We start from the raw sequence: 17847 nt of genomic DNA on the forward strand, positions 1-17847 counted from the left end.
ACTTATATGTAGCATTGTAACTTCCCATATGAATACTCTTTGCAAATAATGAAAGTGTGGTTTGGTTTAGGTTTGGGCCTTTGGTGTTGGATTTTTTTGCTTAGTTTATGTGTTTTAAGAACATACTCATACAAAACAGATGAAAAAGCCAGAGTATGTCAGAGATCAGGCTGTCAACTGATTTCTGGTAGTTATGTTGCTTTGACTCTGGTAAAAGACAGCAGGATTAAGCAGGCTTTCATTTCTAGATAGAAAATGGTAATGGCAGTATTGCAACCTTGAAGGATGACTGCTGAGCACATTCACTCAGTAACAGGGAAGAAAACCCCTCAGACCACTTATTTGTGCAGTGAATAATGAATTTTTGAAACAGAGCACTAGGGGAGCACACCACACACGTGCACTCCCGTGTGCGAATGTGTACACAGTGTATGGTAGCGCACATGTATGCTAAGCCATTTTTTAGTTTTCTTCTAAAAGCTGTAACATAACATAAGCATTCTCATTAGTTATATACTGGGTCTGCCACAATCAAATCAGCAGATTTGCCCAAGTGAGATTCATCTTTCGTCCTCCAAATTTGTTAATCTCTGCAGTCTCCTCAAATGAGGTGAATTAAACTGTGTCCTTTACAGTAGAGGAAGGCTGTGCTCATGCTTTCCTTGGGGGAAAAAAAGTAAACAGCACAAGTAAACAAAACTATCAGATGTTTCATTGAATGTTTCGAAAGCCCCATTAAGGACAAACATAAAAATTGTATGTCCTCAAGAAAAAAAGTCTCTTCCTAATCCCAAACTGTAGGTGGCTGGCTTTACCAAGCAAAATGATGAAAGGCTTATTATGTGCTTTATAAGAGAAAAGAATTAATTGACATGGGCAAAACCACATCAGAGTTTGTGAAGGAAACAGTGATGTTCTGCCAGTATTCCATTAGAAGTACTGCATAGCATCAGTCACTTCTTGTGTAGCTTTGAATTACTACTACTACTACTGGTTTCAGGTAGCTTTTCTGACTGACATCTGTGACCAGACATATCCTGGCTTTGAGGCAGTGGTAATTCTGCTGTAGGTGTTGGCCTGTGCTTCACTGCTCTTGCCATCTTGGGCCATGAGTGCTTGGTAGTCTTGTAATTGTCTTATGCTGAGGCTTTTCCCTTTTAGCATGGTTTTATCACAGTCGCCCTGTGGTTCCTTCAATGACAAAACAATAAATGTTTCCTTCTGCCACAATCCTGTCATTATAGCCAAGAGTGCCACTGACCAGTGGTTTTCTTTTTGATGCAGTGTGCCATCTGGCAAGGGATTGCAGGTACAAAGGACGTGTGCCATGTGCACACATGAGCATGATGAACAAAATGGGAAGAAGAGCATTTTAGGCCAGGGTTCCTGTTTTATCAGTTTCAAAAGATGTGAAGGGTGTGAAATGGGTGCAAGAAGAGGACCTATTTACTTGACAGAAAACACTGTCCTTTTGCAACACCGTGTTCACCAAATGTCAATGTACTATTTTACACTTGGGGAGAAAAAAACATGCAAACAGATAAGCCTTGCTTCCAGACACGCCGGGAGAACAAAAATTGCCTCCCTTCAAGTCACCACATCTGTTTATTTGTTTACTTGGAAGATCAATGGGAAAATGGTGACAGAAGCACAGCATAAGGTTTCTATTGAGGTGGTGGTAGCAGGGCACATCTCTGGGATGGAGGTTGTTAGAGAAAAGAGCCCAGTTGCCTCCTGGACCTATTAGTAGTATTGCCATTCTTTCAGTGCAGGGTCTCTCAGTAGTAATGAACATGACAGCTTCAGGATTATGCGCTGTGCCTTTCATGCCTTTTGAAAGGAAATAATGTCTGTGCTGTGCAGTCTCCTTCATCATGAGAGAAAATCAGTCATACTGTTTTACGAAAGGATAAGAGACATGAATCCCATTTTTTTATCCTTTTTCTTTTCCTTTTTTTGAGACATGAACTTCTACCTCCTGGCTTTCTTAAGAGAATCATTAGAATAAAAAGAGCTAGTCAGGCATTGCCATTTGGGTTTACTCTATTTTAGCATGTGTCCTTGCTAACATAAAATAACATAATAATGTATTCTTTGCAGCTGGAGGAAGGGTGGCTGGATGATGAAAGGAATGAATTCTTAGAGGAGTTAAACTTGGAAATGTTGGAAGAGAAGCATAATGAAGCAATGCAGTACACAGCCAATGAGGTGGAGCAGGTAGGACCACTACTAAACATATCATTTGAAATTTTTCTGGGTATTCTTTTTTATTCATAAAAAATGAAACAGTATGCTGTAAAATGGGGTCAAAAGGCTTTGATAGAGTTCTCTCTCCAAATGCTGTGATCTCTGGCACACTGTATGTAAGGGAAAGGAGAACAATAGATGCTTAGCCCCGCTATGGCAAGGTAACAAACAATTTAAGAGGGTGTGATAAGTGCAGATTTCTCCTTTTCTCTGAACTCTCAGAATAATATTGCTTTCCTTCATTAATTCTGAAGTGTTTGGGATTTATGATGTTATACTTTATGTCAGTTTTTTTTAAACTGGTAATTTTAAACTAATAACACCAAGGTCATGGGTTCAGTGCCCATATAGGAGATTGAACTTTAGAGTTTGACTTTATGATCCCTTTGGGATGCTTTCCAACTCAGAATATTCTGTGAATCTGTGATTATTGGTGTAGCACCTAGAGCTCTGAGCTGAGATAGGTACCCCTCTTGTTGTATGCATGCAATGTATGAGCCAGCCTTGCACCAGAGAGCTTGCAAAACAAGATAGAAGAGGTGTTTAGAATAAACAGCAGGTGTTTTGGTAATGCAAGTGTATTTCTCTTACCTGACAGTGCACAGCTCAGCATTTGTTTTGTTAATGGAGACAAATAAGCTGTTGTTAGCATAGTCTCAGCTTGCTACTCTCCTGACTTTTACCTGCCCATACATTCTGTAGGCTGTGTGACTGGGGCAAAGATGCCATACAGTTTCATCAAGGGGTCTTCTCAGTAGTACTTTGTTGTGGAAGGTGTAAGTACCCACTCCTGGATCAGATGATCTGTCAGTATGCACACCTCTGTGAAGTCAAAGAAATAAAATTCAACTTCTCCTGGCTTCTGGATTTATGCAGCTAGGAAGAAACTGTTTTTCCACCCAAAGAACTTTGTGACTTACAATTTTTTCCCCATTCTGAATTGCTCAGAAACAGAGCCTGAGACATTTTTCTTTGAAGTGAAGAGAGGGAGAAAGACTAGGAGAGCCTTCTCTTTTCTGGAAACCAGGGAGCTTCTTTGACTTCAAATGCCCCTCTCTTTGGTCCACATTGGGGGCCTGAATGTGCATTTAGTCTGTTTCCTCCTGACCTCCCCTCCCCTTAAGGGGACCCAAATCCTTGACACTGGGCATTGAGGCGATAGTTCATAGTAAAGCTCTTCCCTGTACATAAATGAAATATTCATTGGGACAGAGACACTGACAGAATAAATAAGTCAATTATCTGAAATATGATAGATCAGATTACAAGTATTTGATCTTATAAGCATTTAATTATTTACACAAAGTGGAATAACTCTAGGGTCAGAGGTGAAGGGAGCCTTGCAACAAGATTTATACCAGCCTTTTACTTGTGGCTCTCCTTTCCAGGCAGTGAGCCAAACCACAGTTTCCCCAGGTTAAATGTGCTAACTTGCTGCACTGCTAACTACTTTCAGCTGATATATGGCATCTTGTTTATTGTTTCAACCAAAATTTTATCTTGGATAGCAAAAGATTTTCTGTCAGACAAAACACTTGTTCTTTGCAAATCAATTTCATTTGTATGGTGACATTTTCACACAAGCCCCAAGTTCTGGTAGAAATTCTTGAACAACTCTATCTACAAACTCCTACTAGGCCCTCAAGTGACATGGTGGGACCTTTAAAATCATTTTACAGTTGTGACCTTCCACTGCAGAGCTCTTGTCAAGCTTTGGCTTTTTCACTGAATTTGGGTTGTGGATAGTGTTAATTAGTAAACAGTGATGTTCTGTGAAGTGGTTTCACAGAACCCATTGAAATTGTTTTTTCCCCTTTGGAGTCTTTTGCCAAGCTTTTTTTTTTTTTTTTTTTTGGTCATATTAAGATTTTATATTACTGTAAAAGAACACTACACTTGAAAAAAATGGTGGTCACTTGTGATCTGTCAGTATCTGACATTGCATTGCTTGAAGTAATTCTAGGACAGGCAGGCATTTCTTTGCCCTTCTGATGAGTGATCGAATCAACCAGATGCAGCTTGGTGTGTAATGGGGCGTCAGTAATTTGTGACAGCTGCTGTCTCTCCAGACTCTGTGTAGTGACTCATCAAGTCAGAAAACTGGTTCTTTACTCCTTGTTAGGCTAGGAATCCTAGCAGTTTCCTGAGGGGATTCACACTATCCACTGGAGCTATGAAACCCCTCTCATTGAAGCTGCCAGTGGCAAATCTGAGTATCTTCAAGCTCCCTGGTTGGCCATGGAGACCAGCCTTGATTTTTGTGAACAAAAACATAGTCCTCTGGCTTCATAATCATCTGTCATCATGAATCTTGAGAGCTGCAGGAATGAATATACTCTCTGTCAGAATATCCTTCCAAATACAAGTCCATTTTACTGAATGCCATTTTAACATTTAATGTGAGTTGTCACAGAAAAATTTGGTACAGTTTGTAATAGAAGAATCAAGTAGATAGTCATTGTCTTTTCTGTATATTTTTGACCTACTCTGTAGAATTCAGTCAAGAACTGTATCTTCTCTGTATGGAATAGTCCAATAAGCCTCAAGGAAAGATGTAATTCTCCATTCTTTATAATTCATTGTGTTCCTTTCCCTTTACAACATCATGGTTCATTGTGCAGCAGAGATAATTTTCAGAAGAATATCATACATTTGCTATGCAGAAATTCTTATTGTTTTGATGCTATATATCAGAACCTATTAAGAAGAAGAAAGAATTGGATAAAAAATTATTCTAGTCCATTCAAAGCTGAAATGCAGTGAAAATATCTGGGGGAAAATCCTTTTTTTTTTGAGAGAGGCTTGTTTTAAGAAATGAGCCTTGTTTTCAGAAGAGCATTTTCCCTTTTAGTGAACCACTGAAAACAATTCCAAATTCCCCTCATGGTTTGAGTACCTCATGGTTAGCCTGCCAGTGGAGATTCCTCTTCCTGTGACCAGTCTCCCTCTCACTGTCAGAGACTGACCAGAGAGCCCAGCTGTGTTTGTCAGTGCCTTCAACTGAATCTTACTGCATTCAGACTTTGGTAGCAATATGGGTTTTGAGTCCCCATATACATCATAAATTGTAAAATGAGAATAGAACAGTGCCTGAATTCCTGCAAGATTAGCCGTTTTATAGGCAGGAATGCTTGCTGGAGCTGAAATGCAGAATCTTTTGAGGTTCATTTATTGCTTGATTGTACGCACCGCTGGGTTTGCCTTCTCATTATCTGAGTTCTCACTGCAAAGATGAGGCCTAAGGAGCCCTTTGGTATTTCAAACAGAAGTAATTGTAGAAGAGATTGACAATGTATGTTTGAAAACAAACACTTTGTTTGAAATAGATAATAGATAATACCAGAAAAAGCAACACACTGAAAATTGTGGACTCTCTTGTTTTTCAGAAGGGAAGTAACATGGAATTAGGCTTGTTATCTTTCAAAATAAAATTAAAATTACCTCATGCTGTAAAAGACTTCTCAGTCTGCACATGTTTAGGAGCTCTAGGAAGCATGAAATGTCCAGGACAGAAATGCCAGAGGCTACCTTACTTGAGTCACAATGGATTTTTTAAGAAAATATATCTCACAAACATGCAGTACAATAAATATCTGTATTACTTTCCATTTTCTTAATTGACTTAGCTGCAAGTATCCGCAAACCGGGGAAAAATTTATTGTGATATGGATGTCTGCATTAGTTTGAGAAGAATTTGATTGTATAGACACTTGTTTTTTCCTGAGGGAACCCGCAGTGATTATCTGACATTCAGATGCCTGTACTATAGGCCCTTATATTTCATCAGATCAATCCCACTCATCTGGTTTCTACTTGACTCAAAAGATGGGCTTTGCTTTGTTTATATCTTTGGTGTGTGCATGTTAATTCCAGGTAGTATAACTTGAGTAGATGGCAGTGTATTATATTCTGTCAGTATAAATCAAGTTGAAGTTAAACAAGCAAAGTTTAAATTATTGATAAAAGTGGTGTGGAAAACAAGAGCTACCAGTTCTGAAAGTGTTGATTGCATGGGCCTCAACTGTAAAGTCTCTTACCAACACCTATACAAATAGCCTCATTTAGTGGTTTTTTTCAGAAGTGCTCAAATATATGCTTTGGTGGTGTAGTACCATGCAGAAGACATCAGAGGAAGCATCATGAAGCTCTGCTCCTGAAGCTGTGTAACTCTGCTAACACATTATGGATAAGTCACCCTCTTCAGAGTTTTAGTCACAGAGATGCAAATTGTGTTATATCACTCAGAGAGCAGATCCTGACCCTCCTTGCTTGGTCATGTGAATGGAGCCCTGCATTTGGAACAGGCACCCAGATTCCTGACTGTTCTGCTGCACTGCCCTCCTGTTGTCTGGTGGAGCTGTTCTCTCTCCTGTCAGTAGTTAAATATTTTCCAGAGCAGTGAGAAATATGGATTGCACATTGCAGTGGCTGGGGTGAAGTTTAAGCTACCCAGGTTGGAGTCACTTCTCTGCTGAAAGGTTTGGAGGCAGAGGAGGTCAAGGCAAGCTGCAGCAGCTCCAAAGAAGGTGAGAGAAGGGAATAGAATAGCATATGTAGTGGCACTTACCTGGAGGAGGTGAACTAGAAAGATACTAAATTAAACCTAAATCTTCTAAGACATCTTCTCAGAAATTTTTAACTAGTTTGTCACAGACATTAAATTCTCCTGGTGGTGTGTTTCTTTCAATATTTGCTTTATTCCACTCTTACACTGAATTGGGGCTGGAGGTTATTTTTGTTTTTCTGACACTAGGCTATTATTTTTTCTTAACAGTTGAAGAAATGAAACCAGATGAAGGGTACGTGATCATGAGTCACACACAAAGAGAGGAGAAGGGATGATATAGGAGACACATTTTCATTCTGTTTTACTGTTTGTCAGACTAGATAAGAAGGGAATTATGACAGCGGCCTCTTTGAGTTTGTTTCCTTTCACTGGGTGCACTCCACCTTTTCTCTGTCTTGATTATTACAGTCATTATACATAATTACGCAATTATGCCTCCTAAAAGAGACATGGTGTTTGGTTGGTACTATGTGCACTTAGGTACTCGGTCATATAAATTGCACTCTGCATGATTCTTTGCTTATTTGGTTTGAAAAAAGTGTCTGTCTCTTTAGAGAGGTATTATCTCACATTCTATGGAATATAAATAGGCTGAGAATATAAATAGGTGAGGTACAATGAGTGGAGTGCTAATCAACAGCCAAAAAACTTAACATTATGCCCATGGCAAAGCATTCAGTGTTGTTCTATACTTAATATTGAAAGACTGTTTTTATTTTTAAGGAACATAAACTCTAACAATGGAAATAAATGAGTTTTCAAAAAGAGTTTCCAGGGATGAAATGGATTGAGGTCCTTCTGAGCAAAATCCTAGAATTCAAAAGGAACACTTTTTCAGAAAAAGGCTGCTGAACACAAGAAGTGTAGGAGAAGGTCATGGAGGGTGTAACAGAGCAAACAAAAGTTCACTGTTTAAAAAAAGAAACAGCAGTCTTTTTGCACCCTGTGAGGTTGTGTTAGTCATTGCTTGATTGGCTGCTTGCTTGTTTGTTTGAGGTGATACCAGTACTGAAGCTTTCTCTCAAGTTTGAGAAGATTTCAGCTCCACCAGTTTCTGGCCATAATCCAGAATCAAAAACAGCTCACCATCTGGTTATCATTATCTTTAAGCACTGCAAAGAGATAGCTTAGCTAGAGAGGAAAATATTTCTTTCTGGACTTTAGAAGCTATGTCACTAGTACTGTAATTCACTTACTTTGCTCAGTATAGAAACCACAGCATAACTCTCAGAAATGCTTAAAAGCTATGAGCACTAGGACTGCTGTTTAGTGATCTGTTTTAATTCAACTTAAATCAGATCCCAGCTGTTTAAGCAAAGCAGAACTGGAAAATATTCTCTAATAATATGGTCTGCATTTGATAATCATTTTGGTTTACTCATTTTTTAGCCAAAGAAACATGAAGAGGAAGATGGCACTACAGACACTGCAACCTCATCGTCCAACAATCATGAGAAGGACAGTGGGGTGGGACCTACAGATGAAAGTCTCCGTAATGATGAGAGCTCAGAGCAAGAAAATGCAACTGAGGAGCAGAATAGTGCTACCTTGCAGAGCAAACGGGATCTGGGCCACAGCCGGGATACATTAGGCAGTGTTGAGCTCCAGTGCAATGAAAGCTTTGTGTCTGGGGAATACATTGAATCTGATTTCATAGGAAACCCAGAGGAGGAATGTGAAAGGTTTCGGCAGCTGTTGGAACTGAAGTGCAAGATTCGAAACCATGGGGAGTATGATCTGTATTACTCAAGCAGCATGATAGAATGCAACAGAAGAGAGCAAGATGGAGTTGAGCATGAGCTGCAGCTTCTCAATGAGGAACTGAGGAACATTGAACTTGAATGCCAGAATATTATGCAGGCTCATCGGCTCCAAAAAGGGAGAGATCAGTATGGAGACATTTGGGCTTTACATGATGAAAGTTTCAGGAATTATAACACCAGCATAGATGTGCAAAGAGGCAAACTGGATGACATCATGGAGCACCCCGAGAAGTCTGACAAGGACAGCTCCAGTGCCTACAACACTGCCGAAAGCTGCAGGAGCACTCCGCTGACTGTGGAGCGATCCTCTGATAACTCTCTCCAGAGGGTGATCAGCATAACCAACAGGAAAAACCTGAGGAGCACAATTGTGGCTAATCAGTCATCCTCAGGACAAAGCAACAGGGAGACAACCACAGCCAAAACCAAACCCACTGAGCAAAACAGTGCTGCTGAGAATGCAGGGCTGGCATCAGAAAGCAGCAAATTTACAGACCAGGAAAGGCAAGGCAGTGAGCACATTCCCTATTTGTCTCCATATCACAGTTCTTCTTACAGGTATGGGAACATACCTGCTCATGCAAAGCATTATCAAAGCTATATGCAACTGATCCAGCAGAAGTCTGCTGTGGAGTATGCCCAAAGCCAGCTCAGCCTGGTGAGCATGTGCAAAGACTCACAGAAGTGTGCAGAGCCCAAGATGGAATGGAAAGTGAAAATAAGGAGTGATGGGACGAGGTACATCACAAAGAGACCAGTTCGAGACAGAATCCTGAAGGAACGTGCCTTAAAAATTAAAGAGGAGCGCAGTGGGATGACGACAGATGATGATACCATGAGTGAGATGAAGATGGGTCGCTACTGGAGCAAAGAGGAGCGGAAGCAGCATTTGGTGCGTGCTAAGGAGCAGAGGAGGCGGCGGGAGTTCATGATGAGGAGCAGGCTGGAGTGTCTTAAGGAGAGTCCACAGAGTGGCAGTGAGGGCAAAAAGGAAATCAACATTATTGAACTGAGTCACAAAAAGATGATGAAAAAGAGAAACAAGAAAATCTTGGACAACTGGATGACAATACAAGAACTGATGACACATGGTGCTAAATCCCCAGATGGCACAAGAGTGCACAATGCCTTTTTATCAGTTACTACTGTATGAACACAACTTCTATCAGAGAGTATACTACCAGTTTAGGTAGAGTACAATTGCCTCGTTCAATGTGGCATTTTTATATATTTTGTGACTGTTTATAGTTTGATCTTTTTGTAAGCAAAATGACCTGGTATTTTTCATTTGTTTTTCATATAACAGTACTTCTTTATCTGGCAGTCTTTCTTTATCCTGCAATATATTCATATTTTTCATTTGTAGAAAAAAAATAGAAAAGAAAAGCAAAACAAAAAAAAGTGGAGAAGCCAATTAATTTCTTAACCTAACACATATCCTGTAACTTAAGATCTGGATTTATTTCTCGAATTTTGCTTTTTCTACTTTAGTAACAATACAATACCAAACCAAAATGCTTTATACTGTATCCTTGGCTTAACAAGTTTTAAAGTTTTACATCTTAGATTAAATCTATTCATAAATCATATGCCACATCCCATCATATAGATAAGAATAAGAATTTTTCCAACTACATATTTTACAGTACATTTAATCTGTAAATTGTAATTGTATTTGTCCAAGTAAAGTGTAGGTGGGCAATTCTCCTGTGTTATGTTGTGGCATTGGTCTTGTAGCTGGGCAGTATGTGATAATTGTGAAGATGAAAGAGAAATAAATTATTGCTTATCTTTAAGAAAAAGAAAAGGCAAGTGTTGTTTTATTTAGATTGAGAATTTGCCTTTAAGTATCAGTCATTTCACTGTGCAAGGTATTTACAGCATACAGTGATTTCAAGAACAAATTCTGTAAGCTATTTCTTAGGAATTGGCTTTTAATTTTGCAGAACACATAGAATGAGTGGGTCTTTTTGGCTTTTCCTTACCTGCTATAATTAGTTAATTAAATGATTCATTGATACATTACTGTGTTGTAAGATGTTAGGTAACTGCTGTGAGTCCTCTCCCTGGCTGACCTTGCTCTTTGTTCTTCGCATACAAAATATAAACACAGCTTTTGCCTAACTTTGAACTAAATCTCATGCAAGAAAAACTAGCAATAACATTTTCATAGAATGTGAGTTAAGGAAAAACAGAGAACGAAAAGTAACTGAGTTAAGGGTGTAAAATTATTGTTGAGGAGCATCCAGGTCTTTTAGAAGAGCCTCAGTGGGAGCTGGCTGGAGCTCAGGATCAATGGCAACTTGCTATCTCGGTGCTCGATGGAGTCCCTGACTCTCCATGCAGCAGAGGCATCTCAGCTGCCACAGGGGCATCTTCTGAGCTGCTGCTGCTCCTGGCAGCCCAGTGCCAGTGATTAGTGAAATGACTCGTCTTGGGCACTCAGTGGGGTTGAAGACCTGCCCTAATAGCTCCATTTTCATTGTCCCTGTGCTTGATTCACAGCAGTTCCTGATTGTCATGCTTTCCATAGCAGGATTAGGTGCTGAAGTCACTTGGCATCAGGCTTTAAAAGATATGCTTAAAGTTGCAGAAGGGCACATTGCAGTATTTCTAAACAACTTAATTCTGTGAATCATTCATTTGTTTTTTAACCACTTAAGGCATCAGTTGACATTTGCAGTGCTCTTTGTATATGCAGGTATGTAAATACCATAAGAACACTGCTCTCCAAATGCTTAGGAAAATTATGCCACTGACAGTTCACAGTTTGATAATCAGAAAATTGTCTTTTCCAGACTCAGGGAGACATCATGCTAAATCCTCACTAAACATACAGCTGTTCAGGCTCAATGAAAAACACCTCCACTGTTTTCTGTTAAATTAGAGAAAGTGTGGAATCCCTGACCAGAAAGGATCATAGGGTGATACAGTACTGCTTCAAGGGACTGATACCAGATTGTCTCTCCAGCTGAGCCTAGGAATTGTCTTTGACCAACCTAAATCATCTAGGAAGGTACACATTCTTCTGGAGACATCAAAGCACAGAGGTTTGGCTGATTCCCTCACTGCATTCCAGTAATCATACTCAAACACAGGTCTCCTTCCTAATCAGAGTTGAGCTGCTATCAACTCAAGACAATGGCTGCTGTTATGTCTTTCCCTTAGATACAGTACTTACTGATTTTTTCCCATTATTAAATCACAACTCAGAGCTCCCATCAAGGTAGTGTGACATTCAAATTCAGAGAACAGCGTGAATCTTCAGAAAACATCATTATTTCATCATCAAAATCTATGTCCAATTAGAGAAAAGTCCTAACTGGAGGGTGATGGGGTGGGGGCTCTAAGTGGAGGAGAGGAGAGGAGCTAAGTAATATATAATAATTAGAGAAACAAATAAGCAATAAACAATATTTATAGTATACTAATAGGCTGTAAATGGAAAAATGTCCAAATCTGGGGAGATCTGTCAAAATCTAGTAAGACAAATGAGAAAAGCAAGAGGTGATACAGTGATACTGCTGGTAGCACACATGATGTGATTTCTAGCTCAGCACATGCCTGCCAGAGCCCAGCCACCTTCTTTTTTCTTCACCTGCTGAAATATCATGTCCCTACTTAATCCTTGATCTGGGCAGTTTCGAGCAGCGCACAGTTTTCTCTCCTTTTTTCTCAACTGCAGTTATTAAGTGTCATTTCCCTTTTTCCCTGGGCAGTTTTGGGGAGAAGTATTCATTTTTGCCTGATGAAATGCCTTGATCATTCCTGCTAGCAGGAAGATAACTATGCAGCCCCAGAGCAGGGCTGCGAGGCCACCCAGGGTGGTGGTGCACAGGGGCTGAACGGCAGGCCAGTGTTTTACTGTTCACTGCTCTCAGATGGTTTCTCTGCAGGGCAGGACTCAGCATTGCACTCTCTCATTCCAGCAGTTTTGTATCAGTGAAATCCAATGCTGACATCCCACATGCAGTTTATTCCTGCATATACTTTTTTTTAAAAGTCATAATATTTACTGAGGAAAATAACATTTTAGCACCAAGGCAAATTAAAAGAGAAGGAACAAAATGCTTTTTAGGTTGTCATAAATCTTTAAAAACTTGTCTGTTGAGAACTTTTTTCATATGAAAGAACATAAAAATGTTTTCCAACTGGAACAAGACCAGATCTTGCTTAGCAGGATTGCTCTGAGATAAAGAGCAAAAGTCAGGGAAGAGTAGCTGCATGGGTGTGTTACCATGGCCACATCGCTGCTGGGAAAGGAGTTAATGTCCTGCTCATCCTTCCCCCAACACTGGTACCCAGCTGAGACCAGTGGGAGGTAATTTTTCCTATGAAGACAACAAAATGGCCTTGTAAAAAGGCTTGTGCCTCTTGACAACTGTACTGCCAACTGATTTAGGAGCACTACTCACCATTAGTAAGGTTAAAATCTGTGGGATCCCTGAATCATCCTCTCCAAGGTAAGTATTCTAAAAGGGAGAAGGGTATGATCACGACAATAAACTAAACCTGCATCAGATTTATTTTTTTTAAGAAAGAGACTGGTAACATTATTTGAGTTGAACAATCAGAGATGAAATCTAGTTGTGCTTGATCCATTGCCCTGTGAGAGGGTACAACGACCTCACAAGAGATGATACAACAACTTTAGCATTACACTTTCTGGACCCGCGAGGATTTAGTTATTCATTAATATTCATTAATATCATGATGCTTGACTTTTTTCTTTTGTTTTTGTTTAACAAATATTTATTTTCTACCTCCACTTCTTGGTACAAATTATAGAACAGCACCCTTTTTTTCATGACATGGCATTGGTGTTAAAATACTTCCTGATTCAAAGCTGGAATCACCCCAGGTTTTATTTGGGTTCTTAACCTTTTAAACTGCTAATCACAAACATGTATGTGCTAAGTGCTCTATTAATATCCATTTTATGAACCCACTGCTTTTTCAGAGTATTAAATGCTCTTCGGGAATGAGGATAAAATGAAGGTGATGGGGGCTGGCATTTGGCTACAGCAACACAGGGCAGCTATCAGAAACCTGGTGGTGTTACACTTAGAGAGGCCAGTTGGCTAATACATGGAGGAGGAGAAAGGATATTGCAGAGGGATCATGAGCAGGTATTTTATCTTTAAATGCCTTTGCTCTGAAACATGTTTCTCTGCTTAAAGAAGAGCATTCCATGTGCTTGGATGGCAAATCCTGCATTTGAAAGACTTGTATAGATTTTGCCCAGATTTTCAGATGTTGTTAATCTTGCTCTAATGTCAACTAGTACATGTACAATGGAGTGGTTTTGGATGACACCTCTGAGACAAGCTATAACCTGGGATTTGGGATGCACTTGGCAAGGCAGCCAGCTCAAGTATATATTCCCTAGGCCCTTCTTGGGAGTGAGCAGGTTCCTGTCCTTCTGGGAAAAGGGTCCACGTCTCACTGTCAGAGCCTTCAGCTATGTGCAGCTTTTCCTCTTCCTGGCGATTAAGGATCTTGGCTTCCTTCACCCAATTCGTCTGGTTCTGAGCCAGGAAAAAATGGCATTTGTGTAGACGTTCAGAACCTCAGTACCTGTGAGGTTAAGAGGTCAAATTTCTCTAGTGTAAAGATTTCTTAGATGGAGCTCAAAAAAAGGAAGGATTGTCTTGTACGCTCATATACCACCCTGGCTGTGACAGCTGTGGGTAGTGGGGCTGAGCTACAGGCATATTGCTTACAACTGATGTGAGCTGTAAAATATGTGCTGCTTTTCACAGGCACTAGACCCTGGGAAGGGACTGGGTCCTTACTCACTAATTAGTCTGTCTCATGTCAGTATTTCCTACTGATAGCTTTTTTCTTCAGTAAATGTACAAAGATGTCCCAAAACAAAGATGTCCTTCTGGGATACAAAAATCTATAACTTGACGGTGTCATCCAGGAGGTTACAATGTGTTCTGGCCTCCTCCTCATCCAGACTAGTGTTCATGGGCCTTTTTTTTTTTTTTTTTTTTTTTTAATTTTGGTATAAAATTTTAATTTCCTGGCTCTCTAAACTCACATTGCACTGGCTCTCTAAGGACTTCACTAAAAGATGCAATTTCTTTTCTCATAGATCAGCTTATCAACACAAACAGAGACCTTTGTCTGACTGTAACTCTAAGTTTTCATCTGTAGTCAATTTAGGTGGTTTGGGTCATTTGGCATGTTTCCTACGCCACTTGAAGTTCTTTCTACTGAAGCACTGCAAATGTCTTTGGTGATGTCTCAGTACAGAGTGCATTTTTAAAAGTTGGAGGAAAGGAAGACCTTTTAAAACATATGCTCACTTATCTGTCAGATACACAGTAATATACAAAAATGCATATTAACCCAAATGCTTTTATAATGAAGAGACTTGCTACAAACAGTGAATTGTGTTAATCTGTGGATATATACACAAAGAGGTATTTCAATTGCTGTTGAATTTTAAGGACCTCCATTGCCTAAAACTCAATTTGAGAAGTAAGACATTGGTTCTACTCTTTAACAGATTTAAACAATTCAGTCCCTATTTTTCCTGCACTTAGACTGATACAAAAGCAGAATGATGCTAAAGTCTGTTTCAGCCTAGGTACAAAACAGTAAACTTCAATTAATGCAGTGTCTGTGTTGGTCATTTATTGAGACCGGGTGTTGGTCAGCAAACCTTATAGCTTTAAGACTTTGTCATCACTTGGGAGCATCTGCACTGCAATAAGCATTAGACATACTGTGGTATTTGTTCCTCCAATACATTCCCAAAAGTATCTAATTTATTCCTGAGCACTAGGAGCAAATCAAAGCTGATGTCTGGCTCCAGTGACAAAAAAAATTGAAAGCACAGAGAATTTTAAGTATGAAGTGAATATAGGAAACTCTCATCTTGACAGTGAGTAAGCCAAAAGATGAAAATTAAAATTGCATGATGAAAGATGAAAAGGTTGAAGCCACTGTTTTGACTACTGGACCTTGCAGGAAAGATATTTGGAGAAAGACTGAAAGAGAAAGTTAAGTGGGTGAATAACACCTAAAATTTACCACTGATGAAAATATTACCTTCTATGCACATCAAAGGCAATCCTCTTATTTTCATAAGTTATTTAACCCTGTTGGCAATCTCCGCAATGTATAAATTTTTCTGATGGAATGCAAAATATCTTCCTAATGGTGTATAGACACTATATGGAGAGCAGGTTGAACAGTATAAATATTCACATGAGCAAAGATGCTGTCAAACTCCTGACTTGACATGATATCTAAAATGATAAAGATATTCTGGTTTTCACCTCCCTTTTCTCCCCAAATTTGGGACCTGGCTGCATAGTCAGGGTAAAGAAATGCACCTGGAAGATTGTGTTTGGATTAGGTGCAGGGAATTCAAATGAAAGCTCCTCAAACTAGACAGTTTAATTTACTTCTCTTAAGCTCCTTAATACCAAACTTATCAGTTCTCTCTGTTAGGCATTAACTTGTTAAATGAGTCTTAATTATACATAAGCAGATGGAGATTTGAATTAAAATTACCTTACACTCGAGTGGCTTTAGTTCATTATAACATATCTTCCTCTTAATCATTTAGGCAGTCTCATCATCTTTCATATATAAAGTTATTAAAGTATTCCAATTTCCATATTTCTTCAGCTACATCCACTATTAAATGGCATGTAATACACATTAGTTGGTGACTTATACCATTCAATAGTTAGTGAATTATTCATGTCAGTAACAATTGTTATACTTTTATGTCATCTGTAGTATTTTATTTTAAAGGGTTTATATTTACAGAGTGTCTCATCTTTTACCTCATCTCAATTTTCAGTGCAAATTTGAATGCCTTACCATTTCTACTGGAGTAAAAAGGATTAATATCCTCTGCAGGTTTTGCACTCCCATTATCTGAGGAATGGAAGTGGATCCAAAGTGGCTCCCACTACCAAACAAGTGTATGCTTACTGGGAGGTTTGGGAGTGAGATAAAAGAAGTCAGCATTATTCCTTTCTTTTGTCTTGCTTCTGCACTATCATAATCTCTGGATTCTCTAAAACCAAGATGTTCCTTAGAATTTACCTGTCCTGCAAAATTAAAAGGGAGAAAATGCCTAAAGGAAGAAAACTGCTGAAAAATTTTGCAGGATTTGGTGGGTACCACCTCACCTAACTGTAATGACCTCAAAACTGGGATACTAGTTAAATTAGCCATCTAGATTAAGAGTTTAAGTTATCTCCAGAAATACAGAGGAGACACCTCCAAAAGACAGCTGACTTCTCTCTTTAAGGAAGGATGTCCTGTGAAGGATATTTGTCCAGCTAATTCAAGCTGGACCTCTAACTTTTATATAGCTTTAGAAAAGTAACAAAAGTCTGTCTTAAAGTATGTTAATGCCTTTCAAAAAAAAAAGGATAGTCAACAGGTAACTGTACGAAAAGCTCATCTTTCACCGGCTTTTAAAGAATCCTAAATGCATATGCTGAGAGACTCATGTGTCTGTCTTAGACAGAGAAAAGCACCAAGTGATTTAATCAACTGTTTCTATGTACCTCATGGGTAAGATCAAGAAAGAATTGGACAAAAAGTGGCATTTTAGTTCCAGTAAGCAATTTACAGCCATTCACAAAGGAAAGACCAGTGGGACTTTTCAAAGACAAAAGCATCCAATACTCCCTGCTAAAGGCAGCATACTGTTCTCAGTATCCCTTTAGCTGATGTATTAACCAGATATCTTCAGTGTCAAATAATGGGTCTATAATACAGAAATATCTGTGTTAGCTAGATGATGGAGAATGACGACTCAGTAAAAAGGCTGAGTTTGCACTGGCAAACACTGCACCCACCAAGCAAAGGGATGGGGCTATGAGAGGCTTTTGCAAAAAGAGGATTCTGACATTTACCTGAATGTTTTTAGAAGGTAAGGAGACTCACTGCATCCTGGGAGCCTCAGCAAGACACTTTAACCATGTGGCCATTTCACTCCTGTTATGAATGGATGATGTGGGTTTAAATCAGTCCTTGCCTTTTGCCCAGGCCTCTAGCAGCAGGCAGTTGTGTTATTGAGGTGTCCAGCACCCCAAGACCCACTCTCATTCACAAGTTCTTTAATAATGGTTGATTCAGTCTATTATAAAATGATTTATTAGTAGACACAAAACTAACAGACATAAGACTTAAAACAGACTATTACTACACAGGGATAAGACAAAAAGGGGATACCAGTACAATACACAAGGAGTCCAAGGCACCATTAAATTTACAGCTAGCCAAGAAATA

General features: G+C 39.3%; 1 protein-coding gene across 1 annotated transcript in view; it reads left to right on the top strand.

Moving 5' to 3' along the window:
- The window catches only part of PDZRN4 (PDZ domain containing ring finger 4), a 234322-nt gene extending 223979 nt beyond the window's left edge, over positions 1–10343 (top strand). Inside the window, exons 9-10 of the mRNA XM_069003889.1 lie at positions 2101–2217; positions 8204–10343. Of these exons, the coding sequence (XP_068859990.1) occupies positions 2101–2217; positions 8204–9730 (1644 nt within the window). The 3' untranslated portion in view covers positions 9731–10343. The remainder of the gene's footprint in view (positions 1–2100; positions 2218–8203) is intronic.
- The last annotated feature ends 7504 nt before the right edge of the window (positions 10344–17847 follow it).

The sequence above is a fragment of the Aphelocoma coerulescens genome, chromosome 1A, assembly GCF_041296385.1.
Source record: "Aphelocoma coerulescens isolate FSJ_1873_10779 chromosome 1A, UR_Acoe_1.0, whole genome shotgun sequence".
NCBI classification, from domain to species: Eukaryota; Metazoa; Chordata; class Aves; order Passeriformes; family Corvidae; genus Aphelocoma; species Aphelocoma coerulescens.